Source organism: Cladophialophora carrionii (assembly GCF_000365165.1).
Source record: "Cladophialophora carrionii CBS 160.54 unplaced genomic scaffold supercont1.10, whole genome shotgun sequence".
NCBI lineage: Eukaryota > Fungi > Ascomycota > Eurotiomycetes > Chaetothyriales > Herpotrichiellaceae > Cladophialophora > Cladophialophora carrionii.
The window spans coordinates 423,376-450,943 of record NW_008481817.1 but is presented as its reverse complement, the minus strand read 5'-3'; the positions used below and the strand labels follow the sequence as shown (position 1 = coordinate 450,943).

Below are 27,568 nucleotides of genomic sequence, written 5' to 3'. Positions count from 1 at the left end.
CAGGATGATAATGGACTGTGTAGCCCGTCCCGCACCACAATGGATCGTTGCGCTCATACTGTTCAATGGCCGCTGTTGGAGTTTCAGGCTTGCAATACCCCCTACTTGAGGCGCAGTTCAGGATCGTGATTGTCAAGGAGCGAAGGTCTGAGCCCAGGTTCGACTACAATGTACTCGTACTTGCGTCAAACTTGATCGACTCTAGATTAGATCCATCATGGACTGTATCACTATGGTCAACTCCAGATAGAGAATGAGCTAACATGGCGCAAGACCACCTTATGTAAGCGATAGGGTGGAGCGAAGTCGCCAAAGTTGCCGCGGGAGACCAACGACCGTGACTCCAAGAGGCTGTCTGAGTGCGAGTGCTTCTCCACAAGCATCGCCATAGTCAACAGACATCCAGAATGCTTCCCTTGGTGAAGCTGAGCGTGGTCCTGCTGGCGGTGCCCGCGCTCTCCAAGCAACCATCAGCGCCCGAGCCATTTGCCGCTCCGTTGCGAGAATTGGAATTCGGACAGCTCAATTTCCTACACACAACAGACACACATGGATGGCACGCCGGTCACCTCCTAGAACCGTCTTTCGGGGCCGACTGGGGCGATTACGTTGACTTTGCTTCTCGATTAAGAGAGACGCTCGAGGCGCAGGGGAAAGACCTGCTGATCGTCGACACTGGCGATCGTGTCGAGGGCAATGGCCTGTACGACGCATCGGAGCCCAAGGGCCTCTTCACCTTTGACATCTTCCGGGAACAGCACATGGACATCATTTGCTCTGGGAACCATGAGCTGTACAAGCAGAATTCGTCCGAGAATGAATATCTGATCACAGTCCCCGCGTACACGGGCAGCTATCTGGCATCGAATCTCGACATTCGGGATCCGACCACGGGCGAGCTGGTGCCACTAGCTCCCAGGGCGAAAAAATTCGTCACCAAAAACCAAGGTATCCGCATCATGGCCTTCGGCTTTCTCTACAATTTTGATCGGAACGCCAACAACACCGTGGTCCAGCGCGTGGAGCACGCGATCCAGGAACCGTGGTTTCAGGCCGCGATCCGCGACCGCGAAGTCGACCTCTTTGTCGTGATCGGCCATTCCGCCGTGCGCTCGGCAGAATTCGACATGATCTTCAGGGCCATCCGCGCCGCGCAGCCGGATACGCCCATCCAATTCTTCGGCGGGCACTACCACATCCGGGACTACCGCAAGTTTGACAGCAAATCGTACGGACTGGCGAGTGGGCGCTTCATGGAGACGCTTGGGTTTCAGTCCATCAGCGGGCTGTCAACGAACACCAGCAGCCCAGCGCCGACTCCGACCTTCTTCAGGAGGTACATCGACAACAACCTCTACTCACTCTATCACCATTCGGGCCACAACGCATCGACGTTCCACTCCAACCGCGGCCGCAACATCACACAAGCGATATCGGAAGCGCGCGCGGCGCTGGACTTGGACCAGACCTTCGGCTGCGCGCCACGTGATCTGTGGATGGCCCGGGCACCCTACCCCAGCAAAGACAGCATCTTTTCCTGGTTAGAAGAGGATGTCTTTCCCGGCATCGTCAACGACACAACCCGCAGTGATCGACCGAGACTGGTCATTTCGAACACGGGAGCCATTCGCTTCGACATCTTCCAGGGCGCCTTCACCAAGGACTCCACGTACATCGTGTGCCCGTTCACGAGCGGATTCCACTACCTCAAGGACGTGCCGTACGAGAAGGCCAAGCATCTGATCAACATCCTCAACCGCGGAGGCGAGATCTTTGAGAACGTCGACCCGTCGTACGCCATGTGGAAACTGGGTCCTCCGGAACAGATGGGCGTGACAGAAGATGTGATTGCCACTCCGCCACACGACGTTCCTTCGTCTCAGATTGCCATGGCCAGCGACGTTCGCTTGACGCCGGGGTACACCACGCACGATGACGCAGGTGACGACGGCGACGATACGATCCACTCGCCGATTTCGTTCTATCGGGTGCCGAACTGTATCCAATCCACGATCAATCCGAGCCAGGTCGCTCTTGATGGTGAAGATGTTGTCGTGGACGTGGTCTTCAACGAGTTTATCCAGCCTTGGGTCTTGCTGGCCTTGAGATTCCTCGGTCTGGACTACGCGGATGAGGATGTCGACAAATATATGCCTGAAGAGAACCTGACGACCCTGATAGCGAAGTGGGTGAGTGAGAATTGGACGGACAACTGCAAGGATTGAGCTGGTCCGTCCAGGTGTACCTACTAGGGATGGAATATGTCACAGAATGTACTATACCGTATTGTGAAGCGCGCAGCACATGATAGATTATATGGTGCTAAGCGTCGCCTTCTTCCCTCTCACATTGTTTCCGCTGCGTCAAACATTGAAGAATATTCGGCCATGGAAAGGCACATCTGCCACCAATAACAGGATACTAATCACCGGGTTCCGCCCTTCAGCCGCCAGTCCCGCGCTGGGGCCTTGCACCAAGATCTATTAGCTAGAACTTTTCCTTCAGCCACCCGACAATGGCCTCTCCAAACTCCTTCGGCTTCTCCAAGTGCGCCCAATGGCCCGAATCAATGACCACCTTGGTGCAGTCGGGAATCAGACCCGCGTCGAGACTCAGCTGCAACATCTCCGGGCGGCAGACATAATCTCTCTGGCCACCGAAAAAGAGGAACGGCACGTTGATGGGGATGTTCTCCTTGGGGATATGCTTGTTCGCTTCGTCCTGCACGCCAGACACCATGGCGCGGTAGTAATTCAGCGGGGCGTCGAAGCCGGGGGGTTCCTTGAAGGAGGCGATCCACTTTTGCTTGCGCTCCTCGGTGGCGTAAGCCATGGTCGGCTGCCTCTTGTCGGCGAGAATGAAATCCCTCACGCCGTCTTTCGTGCACAGTGTGTCAAGCCAGGTTTCTGGCGCGCCGTGCGCGACGTCCCACATACTGTCGAGGTGCGAGCCCATGATTTCGGCGCCGTCCTCGGCGGTAAACAGCTGCCAGTACCAGTAGATGCCGTAGCCGAAGATACCCTCGGTGAGTTGCAGGACGCCATCGAGACTGAAAGGCTGGTCGGGCGTGGGGATGAGGTAGGAAACATTCATCAGGACGAGGCCCGAGCAGCGGTCTGCGTGGAAGTTGTAGAACCGCTGAGCGACACCGGCACCCTATGGTTGAAGGATGAACAGATTTCCCAATGAAATTTTGATACGTCTGACAAACTCACCCAGTCATGACCCACGGGAACAACCTTATCGAGACCTTCCTTGTCGACGATCTCCTTGGTGTCCTGCGCCATGAGCTGGAAATTGTACGACTCCGTGTCTGTCGGCTTCGATGTGCCATTGTAGCCTAGACAGTCGATGGCGATGATGCCGTAGCCGTTGGGCAGGAGATAGTCGCGGATGGCCTCCTCAAAAGTGTCAGGCGCATCTGGGAAGCCGTGGATCAGCAGAAGGGTCGGCTTATTGTCCTTTGCGGGGCAGGTGTAGTAGGTGTAAGTGAAGCCCCGGGACACGTCGAGCGTCTTCTTCTCGAGCTTGTCCATGATGGATGCTCTTATCTGTAATGAGCAGGCTCAGTTGATTCTAGCCGAGCACGAGGGATGAAGATTCTCTGGTCAGCGAGACGGCCGCCTGACGAGGCCAGAGTCTGTCTGGTCTTATAACTTGCCAGCCAGACGTGTGTGACGTCCGTGCATGCGGCCCAATCCGGCTGTCGATTGCTCGTGTTGGCAACAATTCAGCTCGGCTGCTGGGTCTCGCTGCAACGCGCGAAAGCATTAATATCAATGGCTACAGGTGATGGCCAATGGGGAAGTGCGTCGACCATGTCTAGCCTAATCCGCAATCGCGGGGGAGACCGCCGAGACAATTGTCCAATGCTGAGGGTTTGCGGCCAAGCACAATCCGAGGGGCCGTTGTCCAACACTGCGCGATGGCAGCTCTTGAGCGAAGCGTCTTCCGTCAGGCAACACAGCTGCTGCCTGCGGATTTGCATGCACTCATTACTAAGACTCAGAGCCAGCAATGAAATACCTAGGTACATCAATGAGATACCTAGGTACAACTCAGGGTTGTGGGCTTGTTTACAAATCCTTCTTAGCTACAAGCAACCACGGTGTCGCGCTCTCCGATTGGCCCATTGCCAAACTCACATGCACCTTTCTGGCTGTGAATTTTGCTGCCGCTCAATGACATCTGCGGATCGTAAACGCACGGATGAACATCTTGCGTGCTAGACACATGTTGCAAAGATGACTGGAGCAGGCCGATATGTGGGCTCGTTCACGGTGTGCAAGAGTACGAGATGCTTTCTCCTGAACCTCGAGATTCTGGCGTTTGCTAACGTCTCCGAACCAGGAACTGCAACCGTGCGGTGCACGATATATCCCTCGGCAGAGTCATAATGCTTCTCCCTCGCGGCATTCGCTCGCTTTTTGCAGACTAGAGAGCACCTATGTTCGACGGGTCGGACGCATATGTGCCACATTCTCCCAACGCAGACAGTCTACCGTCCGTCCTTTCCATGATGGGGCCAGAGCTGCCCAAGGAGCCTTGTCTCCATCCGTGGCTCCCTCCGAGGACAATATCGATGAAGCAAATACCACTGATGTAGCTGCTGCCGAGGGCGAGCAGGAGAAGCACAGCGCGGTGCAAGGAAGGAAGGCTAGGAAACGCAAGCCACGCGCCTTCCAAATTGAGATTCCCAAAGTCAATATCCAGTCCGCCATCGAGACGATGCAATTGGCACGTTCAAATGGCCTTACAACGGAAGAAGTGATCCTTGGGTCTTCCCCAGAGCCCGCGAAATCGCCGGGGGATCTTGTTTCAGTCAGGGAGAACGAGAGCTTGGCCGCTCGTATGAAGGACGCTCATGAGCAGGCTAGACAAGGAGCCGAGATGAAGGCCACCCTGCGCCGGAGACAGAAGCTGCCTTTGATGGCTGAGGATACTCAAAAGGCGCTCTTGAAGCTGGTCGACGACAATGACGTGGCTATCATCTTGGCCAAAACTGGCTCCGGAAAGACCACTCAGGTCCCTCAAATCCTGCTCGACGACATGATAATGTCCGGTCGAGGTCCGCATGCAAACGTCTTGTGCACTCAGCCTCGGAGGATGGCAGCGACCTCTATTGCGCAGAGAGTGGCCCACGAGCGCCTTGATTCCCTTGGTAGCACGGTCGGCTATCACATTCGCAACGAGAATTGGTCACCCAGGTCTTGCGGCTCTATCACGTATTGCACCACCGGCATTCTCTTGAACAGACTGATTGCCGATCCAGAGCGTACCCTATCGGGGTACTCCCACATTATCGTTGATGAGGTGCATGAGCGTGACATACAGATTGACCTTGTCCTGTCTCTTCTTCGCAACGCAGTCCGTGCCAGCAAGGCGGCAGGGCGACCGCACCCTAAGATCATCCTCATGTCTGCTACCATCGACCCGTCGATCTTCCTAGGTTATTTCACGCAACAAACTGATGACCACCCGACCCTGACCGCTGACTACGTGGATGTGGAAGGGAGACACACGCACATTGAGAACCACTATCTTCCGGAAATCCTGCTGGATATGTCGCAGGAGGGTGGGTTACAGGAGCCAATGTATCACTACATCCAGGGCAGCCACCCCTTATCCAGTCGACGTTTCGTTGAGCATGAGATGCAATTTGCAGCGAGACAAGCAAAACATGCGTCTGGTTGTGATGATGGCGGTACAAGGGACAGCCAACAGCCAGCGACTTCGATCGAGGACGACCCGTCCGCGGGGCCCACAGGCCCCTTGTATGTCGGTCTGGCAGCGTCGGTGATTGCTCATATTGCGCTCACCAAACCGGAGGGCGACATCCTCGCATTCTTTCCTGGAGCTACGGACATGGAAAATACGGAGCAGCTGCTGCGCAGCGGCCGATTCGTCCACGCTGGACTTGATGTCCAGAATCCGGACAAGATCAGACTCTTCAAGCTTCACTCCCTGCGCAGAGAAACCAACAACCAAGTCTTCGACCCAGTCCCTCAGGGCTGTCGAAGAATTATCCTTGCAACGAACATCGCCGAAACGTCGATCACACTCCCAGAGGTGGTTTACGTCGTTGATACCGGCAAGGAGCGTAATAGCCTTTTCGACCCCTCCACACTTGCAAGAAGCCTGCCATATGTCTGGATCAGCAAGACAAGTTCAATTCAACGACGAGGACGGGCTGGACGGGTACGCAACGGCCACTACTATGCCCTCTTCACCAAGGAGCGGCATGACTCATTCCGACCGATGAACCGCCCTGAGATTGGCGAGTCTAATCTTGCGGACGTAGCCCTGCAGTTCAAGGCTTTCTCACAGCACGCCGATGTCGAAGACGTCCTCCTTGACACTCTGGACCCACCCAGCCGTCCTGCTGTTGACAACGCGGTCAAGCAGCTGCAAAGTTTAGGCGCTTTGACCGACACCGGCGACATCACCAGCCTGGGCAGACTATCGTGGCAACTTGGAGTACATCCAGCCTTGGGAAAGGCAATCCTTCTTGGATCCCTGTTTGGCTGCCTGGAACCCATGCTGATCATTGCTTGTCACGACTCTGGAAGCCCGCTCATATCAAATCTCGAACTGAGCATGGAGAAAGTACGAGAGGTAAAGCAGCAATACCTACCCGAATACGAAACAGACTTTGCTTGCATTATCGAAGCCTTCAGAGAATATCACGCAGCCAACACGGCTGGCGACGCCAACCTCATGCAAGAGCTACGAGAGACCAAGCACGTCCGACACCGCGCTTATCTTGACATGATGGCCACGTGCGACGGTCTCCATCATGTCCTTGCACGTCTGGGCTTCGTCCCGACACCACAGGCCGGCAAGACCCTGTTTGAAATGCTTCCCTCGGCTCTCAATGCCCACCACCGAAACATGGTGCTCGTCAAGGCACTGCTTATCAACACCGTAAGTGCCGAGCTGGCTGCCTGGCCAGGCAGACAAGGCGTCCAACTCTGTAGCTGGACAGTCGACAGCCCCGTGCTCAAGGGCTTGACCTCCAAATTCGGGGTCAACGAAGCAAAGACAAATCTGCAGCGGCGTCGGAAAAAGTACCACCGTACCCCCGGTCGCTTGATGGCATACACATACAAGCGAGAAGCTCCCGACGGGTCCGGCGACGTAGTTTTCCTAGAACAGGCCTCGATGGTAACGCCCCTGATGGCGATCCTTTTCTGCCAGACCCTGGCCCTGCGGGACGAACGAACTCTACGACTCAACCGGTGGCTGTTACTTCAACTTTCGGCAGCTGCAGACGTTCCACCCGCGATTGCTGAGAAAGTTGCGCCCATCCTGCTGGAATTGAGGAAGACGATCGACCGCCTCATCAGCCTTGCGTGGCTGGACCTGGAAATGCTCAATCGAGCAGCATCTCGGGACGACTTTTCTGATGGTTCTCCACGACCACAACCACAAGATGAAAAACAACAACGACGCCTGAGCCCGAAATTGCGAAAAGTCATGGTCGATGCGGTCGTCGAAATGCTCAACGCAGACGCAGCATACTGGTCCGAGTTCAAGGCCAGGCGTCGGGAGGAGATCGATCGCGAACTCGAGCGGCTAGAGAATGAGAAGAGACAGGCTGCCGCTCTGCTTGAGGACGAGGAGGTAGACATCGACCAGATCGACGAAGATGATGAGAGATCCGACGCGGAGGGCGAATGGGATGACAGACCTAACGCGCAGGGCGAATCTGTTGATCAAGCGGCGTGCAGCAGTGTCTGAGAAGAGCCTGGACGACCGCTCTCTGAAAGTATGAAATTTACGCTGGTTCAGGAAAGAAGTGCCAGACCAATGGACCATACACGGAGCATCCTCGACTCGACTCGCTACGCTTCCGCTTCGGCTTCGGCTTGTGTACAGTATTTTGTATCTTTATAAAATAGATATAGACGGGACATTGATGTATATCAGGGATCGGCGATCAGTGCTCAAAGCTCAGTGCTCAGTGTATCAAAAGGAGTCGAGTCCCGCTCCTATCCCACTGCAACTTTGCGGGTCGTAGTGTACGTTGTGGCAAGTTGCTTCGGAGGACTGCCTTATCTATGCCCGGCTGCATTGCATTGCCTGCCACTCCTGCTTGCATCAATCACTCACCGCCAACAGCGTACTGCGCACCACGTACTGTACGGGGTACTCGGTCGTCTCCTTGGTTGATGGTCAAGCGACTGCAATGGTGCCACGCGCCCACCTTCATGCTCTGTACATATTCACGCACGTTCCTCTGTACTGCATGACAATGTCGTACGCACTCCTGCTCCCGCTCCCGCTCCTACTCCTACGCCTACCGCTGCATCTCATCTCACCTCATCTCAATTCAAATGTTCGTCCCAAATCATGGCCCACGTCCTAACCCCCTCGCCCCCCTGCTGCGGCCAGCCCTGAGCATTGACGCGACCCTTGCCGATCACGACCTCCTCGCAGACTCGGAACCCCAGCTTCTCATACTCGTCCTTGGCACTCTCCGCGGCCGTCTCCAACCACACGGGCACGCCCTCCTGCTTGGCCTTGCCCAAAAAGTAATCCATACAAGCCTTGAACGCGGCCATGGACGTCTCGGCGGGGGCGTCGGGATCCCGCGCAATCATGGCGAGGTGGTAAAACGGCCGCGTCTCGACGTCGACGTCCTTGTTGAAGTCGGCCGGGTAAGGATCCTCGCTCGGGGCGCCGCTCGACTGCGACGGCGCGGCCGGCTGGTCGTAGCTGTGTTCCCCGCTGTCCGGGATGCTGAGGTATTTGGCCTTGAGCCTTCTCGCCGCGGAGCGCCACTCCTGCAGGATGGGCCCCGGGTTGCGCCGCGCCTGCGAGGGCGGGATGCCGCAAAAGTCGGGCGGCTCGAACAGCGCGGCGGCGGCGAAGTTGCCGCCCTCGAAGAGCACGACGTTGGATTTGGCCGCCGCGGTGATGCCCAGCGTGAAGTGCTTGGATAGGCGGTCCGGGGTGATCACTTGGGAACGGTCGGCCGACGGGTCCGTGCCGTCGATCTCGGTGATGAAGGCCGTCGTGAGCGGGGTGGTTAGGTAGGCGCACGAGAGGAGCGAGATGAAGCTGTCGAGCCATTTCTGGTCGGGCGACGAGGTCGTGCGGACGTCTATAGACATGATGGAGAGTGTGCAAGAGGACTTTTGGGGGCTGTCTGTGTTCTATCTGGATGTTCCTCCCTGCCTCGCTCAGGCGTGATGCTGCAAGTACAGTATCTCAGTATGTATGGGAGTGGCCGTACGGTGAGGCTGAGTGAGGACGAGACGACAGGGAGAGCTGGTATCAGAGTTGAATAGTTGTCTAATGGTGCGTCACCTTTGTGCTTCACGTTCTGTGCGCTGCGTAGAGAAGAGACACCGACCAGATCGAAGGAGGGACGCCGTGCTTATGAGCTGAACATCGACGTGTGTAGAAGCTGGCACCGGCAGGCGCTAGGTGCGTCATTGGCCCACGGCATCATCTCGCCTGGTGCCCGTTGGATGTGTGGGTGAGTGTCCCTGTTGATCTCTGTCTTGGGAAGGGTCCGGACGCTACCTCGTAGCTTGTACGAGTAGCTCGTGCTGCCTGCGCTGTACGAGCAATATGTACGGAGTAAAGGTGAGCCAGAGGATCGAAACCAGCCCCCAAGTGCGGGGTGATGGGGGGACAGAGGGGGCGCCACTGGTGGTCCCTCGACAGCTCCGACACCCGAGGGAGCCAATCGATAGGCGGCCCGGCGCCAGCTCTGGGGATCCGCCTAATTAGTTACCACTACGAGTAATTAGTTACCAATTACTGTACTCCGTACTCTGTGCTCTTTAGATACCTTGGACAAGGCCTCCGGAGTTTCATACGTAGAGTCACGAGTACTCGCCCGAGTCCATCATCTGTGTCCAAGACGAATGTCAATGGCGGCCGAGCATCACCGCAAGACTGTCCTCATCACAGGATGTTCTCCCGGTGGCATCGGCCACGCGCTGGCTCTCGCCTTCCACGCCCGAGGCCTGCGAGTCTTTGCAACGGCTCGCACGACAAAACAAATCAGCGACCTCTCGCTTCAGGGAATCGAGACCCTGCCGCTGGTCGTGGATGACGACGAATCCATCCTCTCGTGTTTCCGAGACGTCGAACAACTAACCCAAGGTCGGGGCCTCGACTACCTTGGTAGGTACCTATTATACTCTCTCCCTTCTACTGGGGGTGCTGGCTGATGATGAGGCTCGTCAACACAACAAGTCAACAACGCCGGCGTCTCGTATATAATGCCCGCGTTAGACGTCAACCTGGACGAGGCCAGACGGATCTTCAACGTCAACGTCTTTGCCGTCATGCGCCTATGCCAGGTCTTCGCACCCTTGCTCATGACGGCTCACGGCACGATCGTGATGATCGGGAGCTTGGCCGGAGTCATACCCTACGTGTTCGGCTCCGTATACAACAGTTCAAAGGCAGCGTTGCATGCATACGCCAATACGTTGCGCGTGGAGCTGGCCCCCTTTGGTGTCAAAGTCATCACCGTCCTCGCCGGGGGAGTCAAGTCCAATATCAACTCCCATGTCAAGCGCGTCTTGCCGGAAGATAGCGCGTACAGCACGCTCGAGGACAGCTTCGTCCGACGTCAAGTCCACTCGCAGGAAAGTGCGATGCCGAATGACGCGTTTGCCGAGAGCGTGGTCAACCAGGTCCTCCCGGCTAGTGGGTCCTGGCGGCCTTGGAGGTGGCTGTGGAGAGATGCCCGTCGGAGATGGATCTGGGAAGGCAGCAAGAGCTGGCTGGTGTATTTTCTTGCTGGTGGATATACGTGGACCGGTTTCTTCGACTGGTGGATGACTCGTGCGTTTCAACTGTCGAGGCTGAAGAAGGGGAAGACAGTTTGAGAGTGAGGCACGATATCGCGTCATACTAGCGACCTTCTGAGGGCACGAGTTACCGGCGCTGTCACGGGCCTCAGGCGGCAGCCGTGGACACGACGCTGGAAATTTGAGGGCATGAGCAGAAAACGACAAGTCTGGATGTTTGTGGGATCCGTTGCAGCGATATCTCTGCACACGCTACTCCGTACGACCTACAGGATCGACAACAAGCGTCAAGGACGGTGAGTCAGCCCAGCGCGCACCATTCATGCGTTTTATTCACCAACCGAGTATCGGCTCATAATGATACGGTGGCAGCCGCAAGAACATGCGAGTAGAAAGGCCTATCGAGACAGCAAAAGCAATCAAGAGAATGAGACGGAAATAAGACTTTTGGAGACGCCTATCACCGAAGCCGTCACTAAAGAATCACCAAGTTCTGCGACGTCCTACCACGCCCACATCAACTTATGTGCGAGTACCCTCTCTCCAAGCCTCTCATATAAGAAGGCATTAATCCAACTATCGTTCGTGCGGCTCATCCTGCCAAATACCGCACCGCCCTTCCACGCAACGACCTGCGGATCCAACTCCCTAGGTGGCCGTCCAATCAGGATGTCCTTGCTATATCCGGGTAGCATACCCTTGAGGGACTCCTCAAGATGGCCGGCAAGCCCCGGAATGATGCTTGTTCCGCCCGTAAGCATGATCCCAGAGAGAAGGTCGGACGTTTTCTGGCTGGAGCCACGTGCAGCGTGTGTTATACTCGTCACGATTGCAGCGGGAAGGGGGTAGACGGGTAATATGTCGTCCCGGCGTTCAAGTGGGAGGACTTCCTCCTCCTCTGGTTTGGGGAGAGGTGGTGCTGTGTTCTGTTGACCGATGGTGCCCGGAGCCGCGCCGTCCACCCCATCCATGATCGTGTCGTCGGGCGCCGGTGTGCCGTTGTCGCCTATATTGTTGGGCGCACGGGTCGGGGAGCTCGCGGCCGACGGTTGTGGTGTGGCGTCCATTTCTTTGATGTTGCTGAAGGAGGGCCGGCGGGACTCTGGGTTGAAAGATTCTTGGTTGGTGTTGATCCCGTTGGTCAGGAGGCCGTTAGCATGGCCGTTCATCTTGGGTCCGGATTTGCTGGTGGAATTCAAGACTTCCTCAGGTGCGATGGAAGTGAGGATCTCTGCTTGGGCGGAAGACGTCGGGTCATTGGGTCTCCCGTCATAGATATCATAGGATCGGTCGATGAGTTTATGGCGGCCGGCAAGTTTGCCATTGTCGTCAAGGACTTGGGGTCTGAACAGGCCCATGGGCGCAAGGATGACCTCGTCGTAAATTTTGAACGTGTACTTTCTCGTGTCTTGGCCGGGCGCACGGAGGTGGAAGTCGTAGAGTTGTACGGAAATGTCGGCTTCGGTCATGGTGCAGTACTTTTGCTTCAACTCTTCGGCGAGCTGAAAGTCGTATCGGCGGTTGAGGTTGAGCTCCGAGTACGGGAAGTGGTTGTAGATTATCATCTTGACAAACATGTCGGTGATGTCTCGTCCCCCATACTTCAGATTGACACGCGAGTTGTCAATGATCATGCCATCCTCCACACAAGAAATCGCCGTTTTCTGCGCTCCGATGTCCACGATGCAGCATGTCGTGAAGCCGGCACCAAACGAAGACGCCAAGCTCTCCTGGATGAAGCACACCCGGCCGAAACCGAATTCCGTGATGGCCATGTCAAGTAGACTGGTCACGTACGTGCGCTCGTAGTAGTCGGGTATAACGATCACAATGCTATACTGAGCCCAATCGTCCCTAGTGCGCAATTCCAACTCGAGTTGTGATTTGATTGCCTCCTCGAGGATGATCCGAATATCGTCGTACAGGAAGCGCTTCGAGTCGTAGTCTTGCTCGTTCATCCAACCATGCCTGATCGGCCAGTACAGCTTGTACCGGGGAGTGGACTTGTCAGGTATTCGCAAGGCGGCCTTGCCTGTGATGTACGCCGGTGCACCGCTCGTATCCGTCCACTCAATGCGCATGGTGTCGTTATGCTCAGTGATGGTGTCATATGTGTTTCTTCGATTGTAGCTGGTCACCATGTCCCTTGACTGTGGCAACACTTTTCTCTTGTTCATCCGCATTCTGACCTTTAGGTCCTGTGACATGCCTGAAAACTTCTTTGCGAAGTCCTCCCCGAAACGCTTCTCTGGCTCGGGAGGTGGGAGTCCGTTATCTAATTTTGCTCTCTTCGGTGCCGGCTCTCCATCGTTTTCCTCGCTCTCGGACTTCTCTGATCGTCGTGCGATGACCATTGGAACTGTCCTTGGTAACGCGTCATTGGCAAGTCCAACTCGTAGGTTTTGGGAGCCGATGTGTATCACAATGGTCTTTGCGCCGCTCGACGCTTCGTCTTCAGCCCCCTCTTCGCCCTCATCCATGTCGACATCCCCTTCAGGTTCCACTAGTTGCCCTTGTGCGAGGGCCCGATCCCTGTCTCGAGCTTGCTTGATCATCCGGTTGCGGTCTTCCTCTCGCTGTGACCGGTACGCGAGGATCTGTTCATCTCGTTTGAGGTAGTCGGTGTAGTAGTTCTTCTGGTTGATGGCTTGAATGATCGGCCACGAGGTCATCTCCATGTTATTATCAGTTCGCTCGAGGCCCTCCTCCCGCAGGAGTGCCTTTCCGCTCTTTTTGCCCACCATCTTCGCGGCGGTCTCTGCAGATTGCGGTTGGCCTCACGACGAAGGGGGGAGGTACGGCGTTGTCGGCGACTGCGAGTTCGGATTCTTGTCTAATTAGGGCATATCGTGCAAGGTAGATGCGGAGGAGGCAACGTGCTTTCTTGTCGCAAAGATAGGTATCTCGCCGGGTCAGAAACTCGTCTCGATTGCGCGTCTGTTAAAGAGCAGCGAATTCAGACTCCGCAACATGTGGCGTACCACCGAAAGTTTGGGGAAACAATGCGAGATCCGGCTGTGGCTCGTTGCTGCCAAGTGGCTTGACGAGGCTTTCCGCGTCGACAATGTCAACGTCAAACGTTTTACCATGACTTTTGTTTATTTCCGGTCTTCGATTCGAGCGACGGAAATCTGATTGGAACCGTGTTACTTGATTACTCTGACTGTATAGAGATACGGAGGTTCGCTGGACGTCGAAGATATGATTTTGTCGTGACCGCCTCGTCCCCATTCATCCTGCCGAAATAGCGCGAACGACATTGCAGAATGGGTGGCTCGATATCCAAATTGTTGGGCAACGTCATCTGGGGCAAGAAGGACATACGGATCTTGATCCTGGGACTTGTGCGTCGCCAGGTGCAGTAAATGTGGCGCCTCCAAGGCCTGACAGTACATTAGGACAACGCTGGCAAGACCACCCTTCTGTACCGACTCAAGGTAGGCCATGTGTGGCAGCATTCGGTCTCTATATCTAACACTCATGTCTAGATTGGTGAAGTGGTCACTACAATACCAACGATTGGATTCAACGTCGAGTACGTCCACGGATGCTTATTGCTGCGACCTGCGGGACTGACAGCTTCACCAGATCCGTGCAGTATGGCAATCTGAATTTTGACGTCTGGGACTTGGGCGGACAGACCTCAATAAGACCATATTGGAGGTCATACTACGCCAACACAGCAGCGGTTGTGTTCGTCATCGACTCTACCGATATCGAACGATTGGAGATAGCGGCGGATGAATTGAGGTCGATGCTGAACGAAGACGAGCTCAAGGATGCCGCCCTCCTGGTGTTCGCTAACAAGCAAGACCAGGTACGCAACAGTCCAAGGCCGACATTCTCTGGATAGACGCTGACCAACGCCACAGCCGGGCGCGCAGGGTGCTGGAGAGATCTCCGAAGCCCTGAAACTGGGCGAGTTGAGAGACCGAAACTGGAGCATCGTTGCCTGTTCGGTGATCGATGGCAGAGGCATCAATGAGGGAATGGATTGGCTTTCGTAAGTTTGATTGACGTGTTGCAGGTCGCCATCTTGCTCATCATCCGTAGGCAAACGGTCCAGTCCGAGTCATAATGGATTCTATGATATACCCTGCATCAGTAACGGCGCGTTCGGTAGCATCATATACTCATGCTCGTGCATTGCCTGCGCCTTCATGTCACCGCAATCAACGAGATCATGCGGAACTCGCTCGCTTCCTTCTGCGCAATTATACACGTCAAAATCCGGGTAGAGGAAAAAAAGTGCTACACGATTGAGCACTGTGGCTTTCAGAGGAATCGCCCTGAGTTTGCTCTACCCGAAAGTCCCTGTGCTGTAGTTATTGTGGTCTGATAGTCAACGTAGACTGAATCCGCGACGACCTTCTTGAGGCAGCACCGACGAGTCTTTTACGTTCCGCAAGTCGGGCCGTCGCCCAGCAAATGGTGTCCTGGTGAAACAGTCATGAGCAATTCTTGTTGCCTCTCTCCTCGTACTCGTACGAGTCGATGCGGAGTAAAATGCGGAGTACGGAGTACCACAGTCAACCATAGTACATCGCAGGTCGTGCTGGTATTTGGTATTTGGTATTCCGTTGACAGATCTTCGCCCGTTTTGTTTCGTCTCATCGTGCCGTTTCACGCAAAGCCAATTTACTCTTGACTTTGGGCCATAAGCGCGGCATCGGGGTCGCTTTCTTCTTGCTCTTCATGTCAGCCGCTTGAATCTTACCCATCGCCTCTGTCACGCTGGCTCGCTCAAAGGGTCTCTTCCTTCTCCTCGCCTCCGCCGCCCTCTTTGTCCTCGTGACCTTCATCACTCTGGCTCCCTTTCGTGCTCCTCCTCGCCTGGGCGCAATCTTGAACCAGGTCCGACCATTCAAGCCAACGGCGTCCTCTACGAGCTCCTTCAGACCCGTCACCACATCCAGTATGTCCGCGTCGAAGTTCAAGAAACCGCCTCAGGCACCGCCTAGCTTCACGGCCACTCCTGAGTCGTTGATGAAGGATGCCAAAGACATGCTGGCTGAGTCGAAGAAGGTTACAGACGACATCGTGGCGAAACTGTCCCAGAAAGATGCGACCTTTCAGAACGTGCTGCTGCCAATGGCCCACGACGAGAACCAGCAGACACTAAAGGCGCATATTCTTGGCTTCTATCAATCTGTCTCGACCGACCAAGCACTGCGGGACGCCTCCACGGAAGCGGAGAAACTCATGGACGACTACAGCATCGAGGCAGCTATGAGAGAGGATGTGTTCAACTTGGTGGACGCCGTGCTCAAGAAAGGAGACAAGCTGGACCCCGAGTCTCAGAGGCTGCTGGAGAAAGAGCACAAATCCTTTGTACGGAACGGGCTGAACATCCCGGCCGGGCCGCAACGAGACCGCTTCAAGGAGATCAAGAAAAGACTCAGTCAGCTGGGCATCGCCTTCTCCAAGAACCTCAATGAAGAGAAAGGTGGGATATGGTTTACCGCCGAAGAGCTCAACGGTCTCCCGGAAGACGTCCTGTCATTGCTGAAGAAGGAGGACGATAGATACTGGCTGACATTCAAATACCCCGACCTATTCCCTGCCCTAAAATATGTCACAAACAGCGCCACGAGACAGAGGGTGTTTATTGCCAACGAGAACAAATGCAACCAGAACGTGCCGCTGTTCAGGGAGGCCATCCTGCTCAGAGACGAAGCTGCTCGCTTGCTGGGCTACCCCAACCATGCCGCGTTCAGGATCGAGGACAAGATGGCTAAAACTACCAAGACCGTGGATGATTTTTTGGCTGATTTGCGGGAAAGACTAAGCCAGGGCGGCCTAGACGAAATAGAGACTCTCAAGAAGATGAAGGAAGACGATCTGAAGTCGCGTGGTGAGCGATTTGACGGCCGGTATTATCTTTGGGATCACCGCTTTTATGATCGGATGATGGAGGAGAAGGATTACCAGCTTGATCAACAGTTGATCTCCGAGTGGTTCCCGCTCCAAACGACAATCAGAGGCATGCTCGAGATCTTTGAACAACTGTTCGGCCTCGCTTTTGTCGAAGTCGTTGGCAAAGACCGAGATGCGATCTCGCCCTCAGGCAAGGGTCAGGACATTGTCTGGCATGAGGAGGTGCAAGTCTTCAGTGTCTGGGACGATGAAGGTGAGGGAGGCGGATTCGTCGGATATCTTTACCTGGACCTTTTCCCGCGAACGGGAAAGTATGGACACGCCGCTAACTTCAACCTCCAACCTGGCTTCATTCAAGAGAACGGCACGAGAAGATACCCGGCGACGGCGCTTGTCTGCAACTTTTCCAAGCCAACGGCGAAGAAACCCAGCTTATTGAAACACGAAGAGGTCACGACTCTCTTCCACGAACTCGGCCATGGCATCCATGACCTCGTCTCTCGAACGACATACTCCCGCTTCCATGGAACCAATACCGTAAGGGACTTTGTCGAGGCGCCCAGTCAGATGTTGGAGAATTGGTGTTGGACTCCTTCACAGCTGAAGGCGTTAAGCAGGCACTACTCAACCTTGTCCTCGGACTACGAAGAATCATGGAAAGAGTCGAACGGCTCACATGCGAGCAAGCCTGAAGAACGCATCCCAGACGATCTGATTCAGAAGCTGATCAAGACGAAGAACCTGAATGGCGCTCTGTTCAACCTCCGACAATTACATTTCGGCATCTTCGACATGACGATACACGAGCCGAAAGATCATGCTAGTCTCGAGGCGATGAATATCTCCGAGACGTATAATGCTCTGAGGAAGGATATCAGCAAGATCGACGGGCCCGAGGTATTGGGCGAGGGCAATGGCTGGGGTAACGGGCAGGCGACGTTTGGTCATCTCATGGGTGGCTACGATGCTGGTAAGGCGTTCTTTTCACGCCTCGTAATGCTGATGCTGACTCGTCCCAGGCTACTACGGCTATCTGTCGTCCCAAGTCTACTCGACAGACATGTTCTACACGGTGTTCAAGAAGGATCCTATGGATCCGAAAGAAGGCCGGCGGTATAGACACACAGTGCTGGAGAAAGGAGGCAGCCAAGATGAGATGAAGACGCTCATCGACTTCCTCGGACGAGAACCCAAAACAGACGCCTTCTACGAGGAGCTTGGTCTCACAAAGTCGACACAATCAGGTGCCGGTACGACTTGATGTGGATTGTATAAGCACACGTAGATTGTGTGGCCGTCTGTGGTTACAATATGTACAGTACTCCGCCTTACGGGCGAGGATCCGGCTTCCTCTTGCATGACTGCGAATGGAGGAAGAAGGTGCTGGTGCGCGAGCACCATAAGAGATCTAGATAAAATCTAAACAATGGAGTAAGCCCATGCCACCAGCAATCAGCTCTACCAGGTTCAATACCTTACTCTTACTCTTACCGTGTACAGTGTTCAGTGTGACAACGCAACGCCTATGTAATCACACTCACTATATATGTCCAAGAGCAAGACCCGCACCACTAGATGCTCATTGTTCTGCCGTTTCGGACGTACGTACACCGACTCTACTCTTGCGAGACCACCTCGTCTCTCCCACTGCCGCTCTTCCAAACCTTACTGCCATCCCAATCCCACGCCCACACGGCTGGCAACGACGATGTTGCACCTTTGACGATTGACGACCTCGAGCTCGCTGAGCTGCAGCCCTGACATACGGACGAGTATGCCAATTCACTGCATGACGGGCTGAATATTAACACGCGTGGCTACAATCAGATAGGATCAAAAACCATCAGGATAGGGATCTCGCAGTACAGAACGCGTACGAGGAGCAACTTGTCCGATGAAAGACACTTCCACTCTCCTTGCTGTGGTCGTCTCTTTAAGTGTCTCTGTGCTCTAATCTGCCTGTCCTGTCAGTCCTTCTCCCTTGCATATCAAGTTGGGGGTAGTCTTGCTTCTCGTCCTGGTCCTGCTGCCTCTGGTATATGATCTGTTGTTCGACCAAGCCGTCGAGCGCCTTGTCATGTACACACACAAACAGCCAGCCTATGCACTCATGCTGGTGCTCGTACTCATGCTTCGTGGTGCCCGCATTCATACCATGATGCGAGGCCGGCGCTATCACATCGGATCCCACGTGGCCGCCTGTGCACGATTGCATTTGTGTAAGACCAAGAACATTTGGACGGCCTGTCGCTCGAATGCTAATTGGTGGGAACGGCTTATCAGCACGGAATGGAACTCGCCAGACGGTGTTCGTCGGTTCTCTACCGGTTCCATGGGATCTGCGATATGTGATGGCGGTGCCCTTTTTCGCAGCGTTCGCTTCGTCGCGCAATCGCTCTGGACCTTCCCACTTCAGCGATCACGCAATATGGACCGAGAATTCGTGAGCACCCACGCAATCGCACCTCACCCACTCACCACTGAGCGTGTACTGGCTGGGGTCGCGTATCGTCCTCTGAGACCAACGGGAGCGTGACGATTGTCTTGTCCTCTCTGACCTTTTTTTGCCCATGTCGCCGTCATCGGAGAAGTGCACATGGAACGCGCGCACGCTTGAGGCCGACGTTGGCATGGCCTGTCTCCCATGGTCCCCTGGTGGCCCCTGGCATTGTCCTGCCCTGTCATGCCCTACCCTGTCCTGTCCTGCGGGGTTGATGTTTCGGATGGCGAAAGGAACAAACTTCGAAGGAATGCAATCCATTTGATGAGCAAAGTCCCAAGATTTGGAGAATGGCGCAAGAGCACACACGCATGCTGCCCGCTGCACGCCGCACGCTGGCTGGTCGTGCCGATTACCCATGGCGTGGTATAAAAGACGGGGTCCTCGCCGGCCTGCATGGACTTTGACTTTAGTTTCGAGCGAATATCTCAATCACTCGTTACTTGGCTTTCAGACTGTAAGATCTTATACGAGCACCGTATCATAAGTGAGATACATTTCCAACATGGCCACCGCGTCTCTACCTCCTGCGCCCAAGGGCGGGGTCGGTGCCTACAAGGACATCCAAACCGTGAGTTACGAAAAGGAAAAGGAACTGTCCGGCACGGGCAAGTTCGCACCGGCGAGCTTCCCGCACTATCTTCCTGTCTGGGTGAGTAGTTTCGTCTTTCGAATTCCTGTCGCAGTCCTCGGAATGTTGGCGGCTGGGTACTATCCTGGCTGGCATCTTCTTGGACGTGTATATTGACGAATTTGACCAGGACAATGAAAAAGGCGAGACATACAAGCCACTGGAACCCTTTGAGCACTATGAGCACGGCAAAGATGCAGATCCCTCGTTCAAGAACCTCCTCAAGGAAGGGAGCAAGCTAGAAGACATCACGGCTTCGATCGGCGCAGAGGTCACGGGCGTCCAGCTCTCGCAACTCGACAACAAGGGCAAGGACGAGTTGGCTCTCCTTGTGGCCCAGAAGAAGGTCGTTGCTTTCCGGGACCAGGACTTCGCTTCTCTCCCCATTGAGAAAGCCTTGGAATTCGGACGATACTTTGGAAGACTGCACATCCATCCCACCAGGTAGGCTTGGACGCGGTCTATTCGATACTCGAAGACTGACCCTTGTTGCCACAGCGGAGCCCCTGAAGGATTCCCAGAGGTCCACCTTGTCCATCGAGCCGCCGACGACAAGACCTTTGCCGATTTCTTGACCAGCCGGACCAACTCGATCGCGTGGCACAGTGATGTGACGTATGAGAACCAGCCTCCTGGGACGACGTTCCTTTACGCCCTCGACATCCCGGAAGCAGGCGGCGACACCTTGTTCTGCAACATGGCCAAAGCGTATGAGCGACTTTCCCCGGCTTTCCAGGAACGTCTTGCCGGACTGCAGGCTGTCCACTCGGGCTATGAGCAAGCCACGGCGGCCAAGAACCGAGGAAGCATCTACCGCCGTGCCCCAGTCTCGTAAGTTTGGTTTGCTTCGCTTGAGGCCTGTAGAGTTTGACTGACAGAGTATAGATCCATCCACCCGGTCGTGCGGACTCACCCGGCTACCGGAGAGAAGGCGCTCTTTGTCAACCCCCAGTTCACCCGGTATATCGTGGGCTTCAAGCAAGAGGAGAGCGATTACCTCCTGAAATTCCTGTATGAACACATCGCGTGGAGTCAGGACATTCAGGCCCGTGTTAGATGGAGGCCGAACACCGTCGTGGTGTGGGACAACCGCGTAGGTCGAGACGGTGATTCTTCCCTGCAAACTTCGCTGACACCAGAACAGGTCACTGCGCACTCGGCTCTCATTGACTGGCAAGATGGCCAGCGACGACACATTGCCCGCATCACTCCTCAAGCCGAGCGTCCGACCGAGTAAATAGATCAGAGACGGAGATTAGCCATTTTGAGGCGGTAGTCAATACGTGCGACCGGCCATAGATCTGAGATTAGCCCTTGGAGGCGGTCGTCAATGTCCAACCGGCCATAGATCTGAGATAAAATCATTAGCAGAGCATCAACCGATCACTTGTGGTGTGGAAAAAGGTGGCATGAGTTCAAAGTTGTCGAGATGTCTTCAATTTGGATGCCCTGAGCATGGTGTTTTCTGCCCGCCCCTGACGCCAAACGATGCACATGATATTACATGCTGTTTCGTACTCCTAGTCTAATCCCCCTCGAGCCTGGCGACCACCGTGCTCATTTGTTCGTCGGAATAGATTCGGAAGCCATTCTCGCGCGTGACGCTCGCCAATTGGACGTTCTTCGAATCCAGCTTCTCCTCCATGACCTGCTTTAACGTCTTCAAGACGAGCGTCTCGGCCTCTTCCAAGGTGAGGGATCTGTGGTATTCTGACTGTAACTCCGCCTGGGCGCCTTCGCTGCCGGACCCGATTGCCTTTGCGTCGTAGCGGTAGAATGTGCCTGACGGTTCTGCGTGATACCTGCCACGCGTAAGCAGATGGTCTAACTCCTTCAATGTAGTACGTGGCTCACAACTGGGGCCCTTGATCTTCGTCCCAGCCTGCAATCAACAGGGCAACACCAAACGGGCGACTCATGATCGACTCTTCTCCCTGGGCTCCTTCACCAAACCTCAATGCCAGATCGCAGATCGCCTGGGTACAGCTCTCGACGCCGAGCTTCTCGTTGAAGTTGAAGGCATGGTTCTGCGATTCGACACGGGCGTGCTCGATCATACTCCGCGCATCGGCTTGGAGACCGGACATGGCGCAGCCAATATGTCGGTCGATCTCGACGATCTTCTCTATGCTGGAGGAGACAAGCAGGGGGGATGTGACGCGCTTTTCGACACCGAGAAGTACGCCGTGCGACGTAGCAACCTGGACGTGTTAGACTTATGATTCACCGAGAGAACATGCATTGACCGTACTCCAATGGCCGTCGACCCAAGCTTGATGGCCTCTAACGAGTATTCGACCTGGAAAAGACGGCCCTCGGGAGAGAAGGTGCTGTCCTATGTTAGCTCGATACTTCTACGTGGATGTGAAGCCGCTCACTTGATCCCTCGATCATATTCGGATCTTGCAATAAACATGGTGGGAACTCGACAACGAGGACGGTCCGGGAGGAAAAGGTATTGCTATCAGGCGAATCCGTGGTTTTGAGAGGGGCGAGGATCGGGTCGTGTCTCGCGAAGCACCAGATGTTGCAAAACGAGGTTGGTGGCTTTGGAGGACAGGCAAGCTGGGGATGCGCAATGCAGTTCAGCCTTGCGACTCCCTCTCTGCGCCAAGCTTTTCAGCCTCGTCGATGCAAGCGCGACGCGCTCCGCTGCCACTGACGAAACACAGCGAAACATCACCCCCACCACATGCTCCGTAAGAAGTTGCAGTATTTTGACACACTACGACGACGACGACGACGATGACCGCCGACGAATATGACCTCTCTCCACTACAGAAGCGCCTCCGCTACTGATCGAAGAAGTACGCAGTTTTCGAACGGCACCACACGCGTGAACTCGAGCAGAGCCACCAGAGACGAGCGACCATTTGCCCGCGACGCCGGCTCTCCAGTCCTGCCAGATGGCAACGCAGATCCGGGGAATGGAGCCAACGTAGCCTCCAACGCCGAGAGGCGATTGAGTGGTCTCGAATACAGACGAAGGGAGAAGTCAACCATCACGACAACGGAGACCATATACACAAGGAGAAGTCCAAAGAAGGAGCCCCCGAATACTGCCGCCCGGAATGGTGCGAGGCGGAGTGTAGTCAGTCCTGTGCTTAAGCAGCCAGATGAAGATGCCAGCACGCCTTCCCCGCCATGGGCACCTTCGGTATCGCTCATCCCTCATTCTTCCGCACCTCTTGCTGTGAGGGTTACGGTGCCGCCTTTATCGCGCCACGCCCCCGCAGATCTTGACCCTCTGCCTCTCGATCACTTGTCCATGCAGGAACAAGAACATGCACTACTGGATGATCTACTGTATGTGTTTATGGGCTTCGAAGGGCAGTACGTGCGGTTCCAAGACAGCTACGACCCTGCGGAAGAAAAACACCGCCTCAATGGGCCTTCTTTCCATCCGCTGCCCGGCCTCGACCCGAGCTTGCGAGACCTCACAACGTCGATGCTTTCCATGGCCACACATCATTGCGCGATTGAGGCCTTCATCGAGGTGCAGAGTCGCGAAGAATTTGGTTCGGTCAATCACGCTCTCTGTGCAGCAATCCGGAAGCTTCTAAAGGACTACCTCATCTTGATTGCTCAGCTGGAGATGAAGGTCCTCACAGATCCAAAGTTTACATTGCATCAGATGCATATCGCCATCATTCCCACCGCGCAGTGTCTGACTCAGTTATATTCACTCGCTCAAGAACTTTTAAAGAAGAATTCCCTCCTGGAAGAAGACATCGATGATTCCATCGACGACTTCGACGCGGACAACATCATCGAGCGGCTCAAGGAAGGCGGAGATCTGCTACCGGGCAGTCTGGCCAAGAAACGATGCATTGGTGGTAATGTTCTGGGATTACTGACAACCCGACTCTCCACGTTCTCTGGTGATCCCGCTGCCAGATCAATCCTAGAGATGCTCCTCCGGGAGTCCAGCCGGCCTTACATGGTCATGCTTAATGAATGGCTTCACCATGGAGGCATCAATGATCCCCACTCGGAATTTCTGATTGGTGAACGGGCCAGTATTAAGCGGGAACGACTTGATGAGGACTATACCGATGAATACTGGGAGAAGCGATATTACATCCGGGAGAAAGAAGTACCGCCACAACTGGACGCCATGCGGGAGAAGGTCCTCTTAGCGGGCAAGTACCTGAATGTGGTGCGTGAATGTGGTGGTGTAAACATCAGCAGCAAGATCGTCGATACACCCGCCACATTCGACGACCCACGCTTTCTCGACAATGTCAACACCGCATACTCCTTCGCCAACAAGGAGCTGCTACATCTCCTCCTGACCAAGAACTCTCTTCGAAGTCGACTGCGGTCCCTGAAACACTACTTCTTCCTAGACCGGGCCGAGTTCTTCCTCTATTTCCTTGAACTCAGTGATTCTGAGCTGCGTAAAAAGCATCGGGACGTCAATGTTGGCAAGCTACAGTCGCTGCTGGATCTCGTGCTTCACCAACCAGGCAGCATTGCAGTCGCCGACCCGTTCAAAGAGGATGTGAAGGTGGAGATGAACTCTGTCGGACTGACGCAATGGCTAATCAAGGTCGTCAACGTGCAAGGCATGGATCAGGACAACCCGGATTCGGTGATCGATCAATACAAAACGCCTGCCGCTTCGCAGATCTCCGCAACGGAGAAGTTGAAGGAAGAGAAGAAAAAGGAAGAGGAGAAGGACATCATCGGATTCGACGCACTAGAGCTCGATTATCAAGTGCCCTTCCCCCTATCCCTGATCATTAGTCGCAAGACGGTGAAACGCTATCAGCTCATCTTCAGGTACACCCTCGCGCTTCGCCACCTCGAGACTCAGCTCGTCGGCTGCTGGTCTACTCATACCAAGGAGAGGGCGTGGATCCACAAGTCGTCCGACAAGAAATTCGAGCTCTGGAAGCGGCGGGTATGGACGCTTCGGTCCAGGATGCTTGTCTTTGTCCAACAAATGCTCTTTTTCGCCACGGCAGAAGTCCTGGAGCCGAACTGGCAAAAGCTCATGAAAAAGGTGGACGATGCCGAGCGAGACGACACCGAAGAGATGAGGCCCGGACTCAACCCCAAGGCCAAGCCGACAGTCGATGAATTGATGCAAGATCACGTCGACATGCTGGATTCATGCATGAAAGACCTTGGCCTGACGCAGGCCAAACTCCTCCGGTTACATACGAAGCTCATGACCGGTTGCGGGATGTTTGCGTCCTACGTCGAGCACGTCACCAAGTCCATCTACGACGCTGATACGAGCATTCAATTGAAACCTGCCAAGCCTGGAGGCGCGACACCACCACCTCCGCAACCGACAGATCCAGCACGGATGAAGAGGATAGAAGAGTCGATTCGGAAATACGAGGAGCATTTCAACAGACACCTGAAGATCTTGATCGATGCACTCAACTGGTTCGCCACGACGGAAACCGTGTCATTGCTCAGCCTCTGCGGGAGATTGACGAACGCGGAGGTGCAGAAACGGGATGACCTGTTCATTTGATTGTTGGCCAGAGGAAGGGAACGTTGTTTTCAACTGTGCAAGCTGCAAACATAGGGCCCAGCACTGGGATCTTTTTACGACCTTGATGAAAATGAGTCGGGACAGGAATGTACTGGATTGGACGTGAGAGGAATGAAGAAAACACGCAAATGATACCCATGCCTAGATTTTTTGTTCTGGTCACACAGTCTTTCGGTGTGTCGTGTCTGTCGCTATGCTATGCAAAGTGGATTCCGGAAAATGTCGCGTCACCACTGCGGCGATCAGCAGCCCATTCATCCCGACGATATAACCTCACAATGTTGCTCCCCTTGTCTCTATAACTAATTAGAGGAATCTGTTAGCGGCCTCTCCTCTCGACGTACGTGCTACGTGGCTAAGCATGGTGGGTGTGCGTGTGTGTGTATGCGTATGTATGTATGAATATACCGCCCCGTGGCACGCACTTATGCTTTTGGTGTGTAGAAAGACGCAAGACTTTCTCACTGGCGGGGAGGGCGTGTGCGAAAAGCGAAATGCAAGAGAAAGGAGAGTATACAGTGGGTGGGTGAGCACGACTCTGAATATTAATCTTTCGTCACTTTGGCATTTTGCATTTTGCATTTTGCATTTGATACATCAAGTGGGTGGGGTTTGGTGACAAAAGGCCGGGGGAAATAAAAAATAGAAACACCAAATGAACCAACTTCCACGGAACAACCCGGTTTGATTGATTGGGTTCCAAGGAGTCTGCCTTGCTGACGCACTCACTCACTTGCTTTGGACGCCCGCCTGCATTTTGGCCGCCAGAATCTCATCGACGTGCTCGTGCCCGACGGCCTGCTTCATGTCGCCGTCATCCTCGACGTTGAGGCTGACGCCCTTCTTCTCGGGCCCGATCAGCACGACCAAGATGTTGTACAGCAGACAGCAGGCGGTGAAGATACAAATCACCTTGCCGTAGTGATAGCGTTTGACGCCCGCCGCGGTGGGTTCCAGGGGGAATCGCTCGCCGAGCGTGGCTTCGATGGTCGAGCTCGCCGACGAGGCGAGGTTGCCGAGCTGGTACGCCGTGCCGACGGAGAAGGTGCGCAACGACCCGGGCGACAGCTCGAGCAGGTGGATGGGCACGACGCCCATGGCTCCTTCGATGAAGAACTGCTCGAAAAATCCGGCCGCGGCCGTCGCCCGGGACGAGACGAAGGTGTAAGGGTACAGCAGGGTGGCCGAGACGAGGAACGTGACGAGCAAGGTGGCGCGCCGGCCGAAGATGTCGGAGATCCAGCCGCAGGTCACGCCGCCGGCGAAACCGCCCAGGTTGGCGACCACGTTGGTGATGGTGACGCCGTTGGCCGAGAAGCCGTACTGGCTCTTGAGCATGAGCGGGTAGAGATCCTGCGTGCCGTGCGTCTGGAAGTTCAGCCCCGCCGTGAGGAGGACCATGTACACGAGGAGGAGCCAGTGGTTGGTGAAGGAGAGTTTGAACTCGCGCGCGAAAGTCGACACGGTCGCTTTACTCGCGTTCCGCACCCTCTCGCGGTTGAGGTACGTCTCCGTCTCGGGCAGGGTGAGTCGAAACGCGATGATCAGGACGGGCGGACAGGCTCCGAACCAGAACAGCGGGCGCCACCCGTGTGAAGTCGTGTCCACGAGGGCGCGTGCAAAGACCGTTGCGAGCAAGTATCCTAGGATATATCCCATCTGGAGGATGCCCGAGACGATTCCTCGTGCCGCAAGGGGACAATCTTCGAGGGCTGTGGCGACGGCGTTGCCGTAGAGACCTCCCATGGCGATGCCAAACAGGGCACGACAGGCCAGAAACTGCCGGAACGTCTGGCAGAAGCCGGTGCCCAGCTCCAGGACAATAAACATGACGTTGACAAACACAAAGGGCCACTTCCGCCCGTATCGGTCGCTGGCAAGGCCGAAGATAATTGCTCCGATGGAGCGCACCATTAGCACCAGGGTGATTCCCCAGGTGATGTCTGTATTGCTCTTGTCGAATTCCGCTGCCAGTTGTGTGACTGTCAAGCTGACGGTGAAGAAGTCGAATGCATCCCACGTCCAGCCTGCCATGGCGACCTGTCGCTCCAGAGTCAGCTACCTGTTGCTGATTGTGATGATTACAACATCCACTTACCGCGAAGAACAGCCAATTCTTTCTGGTCAAGAGACCGAGCAACTTGATGGGGTTTGGCGGGATTGTCAAGGTTGGCTTCAGCGTCGAGAAGCGTGTTGATAGATACTTTGAGGTGCTCATCTTGACAGCGGGCTGGTCCTGGAGGCTCGTAGAGCGTTCGACGAAGGCCACGTCT

At 55.0% G+C, this 27,568-nt stretch overlaps 12 protein-coding genes across 12 annotated transcripts; 7 read left to right on the top strand and 5 right to left on the bottom strand.

Moving 5' to 3' along the window:
• Positions 1 to 407: 407 nt before the first annotated feature.
• On the top strand, positions 408 to 2,225 carry G647_09637 (uncharacterized protein; the record flags this gene model as incomplete). Its single annotated transcript, XM_008725631.1, has 1 exon — positions 408 to 2,225. One exon carries the CDS (start codon positions 408 to 410, stop codon positions 2,223 to 2,225), a length of 1,818 nt encoding a protein of 605 aa, XP_008723853.1.
• A 262-nt stretch (positions 2,226 to 2,487) lies between these two features.
• Positions 2,488 to 3,536, bottom strand: G647_09636 (uncharacterized protein; the record flags this gene model as incomplete). Its single annotated transcript, XM_008725630.1, has 2 exons — positions 2,488 to 3,156; positions 3,216 to 3,536. The coding sequence occupies 2 exons, from the start codon at positions 3,534 to 3,536 to the stop codon at positions 2,488 to 2,490; spliced, it is 990 nt and encodes a 329-aa protein (XP_008723852.1).
• A 1,192-nt stretch (positions 3,537 to 4,728) lies between these two features.
• On the top strand, positions 4,729 to 7,740 carry G647_09635 (uncharacterized protein; the record flags this gene model as incomplete). Its single annotated transcript, XM_008725629.1, has 1 exon — positions 4,729 to 7,740. The coding sequence occupies one exon, from the start codon at positions 4,729 to 4,731 to the stop codon at positions 7,738 to 7,740; it is 3,012 nt and encodes a 1,003-aa protein (XP_008723851.1).
• A 587-nt stretch (positions 7,741 to 8,327) lies between these two features.
• On the bottom strand, positions 8,328 to 9,116 carry G647_09634 (uncharacterized protein; the record flags this gene model as incomplete). Its single annotated transcript, XM_008725628.1, has 1 exon — positions 8,328 to 9,116. One exon carries the CDS (start codon positions 9,114 to 9,116, stop codon positions 8,328 to 8,330), a length of 789 nt encoding a protein of 262 aa, XP_008723850.1.
• A 768-nt stretch (positions 9,117 to 9,884) lies between these two features.
• On the top strand, positions 9,885 to 10,853 carry G647_09633 (uncharacterized protein; the record flags this gene model as incomplete). The annotated part of the gene is made up of 2 exons (XM_008725627.1): positions 9,885 to 10,140; positions 10,213 to 10,853. The coding sequence occupies 2 exons, from the start codon at positions 9,885 to 9,887 to the stop codon at positions 10,851 to 10,853; spliced, it is 897 nt and encodes a 298-aa protein (XP_008723849.1).
• A 425-nt stretch (positions 10,854 to 11,278) lies between these two features.
• G647_09632 (uncharacterized protein) lies at positions 11,279 to 13,519 on the bottom strand (the record flags this gene model as incomplete). The annotated part of the gene is made up of 1 exon (XM_008725626.1): positions 11,279 to 13,519. One exon carries the CDS (start codon positions 13,517 to 13,519, stop codon positions 11,279 to 11,281), a length of 2,241 nt encoding a protein of 746 aa, XP_008723848.1.
• Positions 13,520 to 14,041: 522 nt separating this feature from the next.
• G647_09631 (uncharacterized protein) lies at positions 14,042 to 14,782 on the top strand (the record flags this gene model as incomplete). Its single annotated transcript, XM_008725625.1, has 5 exons — positions 14,042 to 14,119; positions 14,174 to 14,212; positions 14,264 to 14,310; positions 14,364 to 14,592; positions 14,648 to 14,782. 5 exons carry the CDS (start codon positions 14,042 to 14,044, stop codon positions 14,780 to 14,782), a joined length of 528 nt encoding a protein of 175 aa, XP_008723847.1.
• A 910-nt stretch (positions 14,783 to 15,692) lies between these two features.
• On the top strand, positions 15,693 to 17,913 carry G647_09630 (uncharacterized protein; the record flags this gene model as incomplete). Its single annotated transcript, XM_008725624.1, has 2 exons — positions 15,693 to 17,622; positions 17,672 to 17,913. The coding sequence occupies 2 exons, from the start codon at positions 15,693 to 15,695 to the stop codon at positions 17,911 to 17,913; spliced, it is 2,172 nt and encodes a 723-aa protein (XP_008723846.1).
• A 1,744-nt stretch (positions 17,914 to 19,657) lies between these two features.
• On the top strand, positions 19,658 to 21,020 carry G647_09629 (uncharacterized protein; the record flags this gene model as incomplete). The annotated part of the gene is made up of 5 exons (XM_008725623.1): positions 19,658 to 19,804; positions 19,914 to 20,227; positions 20,282 to 20,614; positions 20,669 to 20,876; positions 20,928 to 21,020. 5 exons carry the CDS (start codon positions 19,658 to 19,660, stop codon positions 21,018 to 21,020), a joined length of 1,095 nt encoding a protein of 364 aa, XP_008723845.1.
• Positions 21,021 to 21,308: 288 nt separating this feature from the next.
• On the bottom strand, positions 21,309 to 22,199 carry G647_09628 (proteasome component PUP2; the record flags this gene model as incomplete). The annotated part of the gene is made up of 4 exons (XM_008725622.1): positions 21,309 to 21,585; positions 21,638 to 21,984; positions 22,035 to 22,113; positions 22,162 to 22,199. The coding sequence occupies 4 exons, from the start codon at positions 22,197 to 22,199 to the stop codon at positions 21,309 to 21,311; spliced, it is 741 nt and encodes a 246-aa protein (XP_008723844.1).
• A 345-nt stretch (positions 22,200 to 22,544) lies between these two features.
• Positions 22,545 to 25,274, top strand: G647_09627 (uncharacterized protein; the record flags this gene model as incomplete). Its single annotated transcript, XM_008725621.1, has 1 exon — positions 22,545 to 25,274. One exon carries the CDS (start codon positions 22,545 to 22,547, stop codon positions 25,272 to 25,274), a length of 2,730 nt encoding a protein of 909 aa, XP_008723843.1.
• A 750-nt stretch (positions 25,275 to 26,024) lies between these two features.
• Positions 26,025 to 27,513, bottom strand: G647_09626 (uncharacterized protein; the record flags this gene model as incomplete). Its single annotated transcript, XM_008725620.1, has 2 exons — positions 26,025 to 27,335; positions 27,394 to 27,513. 2 exons carry the CDS (start codon positions 27,511 to 27,513, stop codon positions 26,025 to 26,027), a joined length of 1,431 nt encoding a protein of 476 aa, XP_008723842.1.
• Positions 27,514 to 27,568: the final 55 nt, after the last annotated feature.